The sequence below is a fragment of the Silene latifolia genome, chromosome 1, assembly GCF_048544455.1.
Source record: "Silene latifolia isolate original U9 population chromosome 1, ASM4854445v1, whole genome shotgun sequence".
NCBI lineage: Eukaryota > Viridiplantae > Streptophyta > Magnoliopsida > Caryophyllales > Caryophyllaceae > Silene > Silene latifolia.
Genome location: NC_133526.1, coordinates 1,448,053 through 1,450,812, shown reverse-complemented (window position 1 = coordinate 1,450,812; position 2,760 = coordinate 1,448,053). Strand labels below are relative to the sequence as shown.

Below are 2,760 nucleotides of genomic sequence, written 5' to 3'. Positions count from 1 at the left end.
CAGATTAACTGATAATAACTATAGTCCAAGAAATTGTTTCAGATCGTAATAATTTTCATATTACAAACAGTCTTATATAACGTATTCGATATGTACTGTCATCTGTACTTGGGCTTAGGTTGATTTAGTTTCCTGACGGATTTAGCAACTTAACAATTTTAATTGTTCTCAATTGATATTTTATTAAGAGGCTAGAGATACTTTCTCCGTTCCAATGAGTTGTATATGTTTGCTTTATACACGTGCATCAATGCACGTTTTCTTTTGCTCATATTTCGACCTTTCACATTCCACTATTTTGATCCAATAATTAATCAGATATGTATGTACTCTTTTCGTTCCATCATTTATTTACATTGTCGTTCTTTCATTCCAAGGTTTAAAGTAGAACTTGTTCACTCTTACACAATGCTATACGTACTACATAGTGAACGATATTATTATCAATCAACTCCCAATTATACGATAAGTGGGCCACTAATATTTGGGAGAAAGTCCAAGTCCATCATTTGGGCCAGGATTTTACTTAAAAACTTTCTTCACATGGCCCATGTACCACTATTTACCCTTAATTAAGGATAATATAATTTATTTCTTCAAATAGAATTTTTCTTATAATGGAAAAAATTATGTTGAAAAGTCTTCATGTTTTTTCACTATAAATACCAAGCAAAAATTGAACTTAAATTATCAAATCTTTCCAATTATAAGCTTTGCAAAACATCCTTCTTCATACTATCTTAGCCTAAAAAGCTCATTATTAGCTTAAGTTTAATTTTTTTTTTTTTCAATATGGCTTCACAAATTATGACACTAAGTTACCTTCTATGCCTTAACCTTATGTTCTTCACTTTGGTTAGTGCTAATTACTATGTCCCTTGCCCACCACCACCAAGTCCACCACCATCGTGTCATTCGTGTGGCGGCCACCATGGTGGCGGTTCAACACCACCCAAAACACCACCATCACTGACACCCCCATCTGGAGGCCACGGTCCAACAACACCCACAACTGGAGGTGACAAATGCCCCATTGACATCCTTAAGTTGGCAGCATGTGCTAATGTCCTTCCCGGACTACTCGGTGTAGTGCTCGGGGCCCCACCAAAAAGTCAATGTTGCAATCTTATTAGTGGCTTGACTGACCTTGATGCAGCAATATGCCTTTGTACTGCCATTAAAGCTAATGTCTTAGGTATTAGCCTTAATGTTCCTATATCTTTAAGCTTGTTGCTAAACTTTTGCAACAAGGCCGGTGACGCCTCCGGCTTCCAGTGCTCTTAAGTCTTAAGCACCTAAGACCATGCAAGCTCATCAAAAAAATACAAAATAATATATACCACCTTTACCTTAGTGGTACTATATATCTCATTTTCTTCTTCATATATTTCTTGTATTTATGTTTATGTTTTAAATTTGTTGTATTGGTGATTAATTAAGTTACCCTTAATTGACTTGAAATCATCTATTATAATGAACTCTATACTTGATCTCTTTGCTTCAAGTGTAATATGTACTATAACAATTTTACTTTCTTGAATGTAACATAATTTTGTCTACTTTACTTGTTGAGTGTATTTTTCTTACTACTTCGTACTTTCTAATCTCTCTGTCTCAATTATTTGGTTACCTTTATTTAAAATATCTCATATAATATATTTAAAAAATAAACATATAACTGAGACAGAAAGAGTATAATTATTACACTTCGGCACAACACTAAACTGGAACCTTGTAGATTATGAGTTTCTTAAGTATTTGTTTATCTAGCACTATTTCATTTTTGCGTGTCTCGCTCATTTATTTACCTTTCTAATTTAGGAATAATTTTCAGAAGTTATTTGATGATCCACCTCAATTTAATGCAGTTATTATCCAACAAATATATCTACAATTAAATGATTATCTCCTCTACTCTCAGTTTTAGTGTTGAAATTAAACACGAACTAAGTTTCTGGTGACACCGGTGAATTTGTTTCTACTTCCTCCGTCCTGGTTATTTGTTTAATTTCAACATAAGCAGAAATTAAAACAGGGTGATATTAAAATATCAAATCTCAACACCATCCAATAGCATCCTAATTACATACAACGTCTTTATTAAATACTCCTTTTTTTTAATTTACAATTCGACACTATCACACTAACAGTCTAACCAGGGGCGGCTATGACCAAGTGCGGGATGAGCGCGCGAACTGGGCCTCCAAATTTTTGGGCCTCGTGTTCGTATAAATTATGAAAACATTAGTGATATATACATAATAATCTCCATGTATATTAATAGAAGTGTGATGGCACATTGGTGAAAACATGTTTTAATTGCCTAATCCATAGTTCGAGCCTTGCCATAACTATTTTTATTTATTTTCTCAAATTTTAAGGGCCTCCGTTTTCATTTTGCACGGGGCCTCCGAATTATTCGAGACGCCCCTGAGTCTAACATACAAGGGCAAAGCGAAGAATTTTTTTTCAAAATAGGGTTATTTAGCAAACTATTTCTCGTTTTAGGGTCGATTTCAAACTATTTCTCGCCAATGGGTCCACGTCATCACTTCTCTCTTTTTTTCTGAGTTTTTAGCTAAATCGCTATTTGAAGTAGCGATTTTGATCCAAGTAGTGAATTTAGTATTGTGAAGAGCCAAGTCGCTATATGAAATAGCGATTTAACTGCTGATAGAAAACAAAAGGCATAGGCGAGTTCAACTTTTTCCATCACCGACGTCGATTCCCTTGCTTTTGCATCATCACTCTCATCCTTCA

General features: G+C 34.4%; 1 protein-coding gene across 1 annotated transcript; it reads left to right on the top strand.

Annotated features, from left to right (window-relative positions):
* Positions 1 to 716: 716 nt before the first annotated feature.
* LOC141642455 (putative lipid-binding protein AIR1B) lies at positions 717 to 1,284 on the top strand. The gene has a single exon (XM_074451300.1). The coding sequence runs from the start codon at positions 793 to 795 to the stop codon at positions 1,282 to 1,284; it is 492 nt and encodes a 163-aa protein (XP_074307401.1). The 5' UTR covers positions 717 to 792.
* The last annotated feature ends 1,476 nt before the right edge of the window (positions 1,285 to 2,760 follow it).

Bases quoted from the DNA above. Each gene is read 5' to 3' on its own strand.
- LOC141642455 (XM_074451300.1), top strand. From the start codon at position 793: ATGGCTTCACAAATTATGACACTAAGTTACCTTCTATGCCTTAACCTT.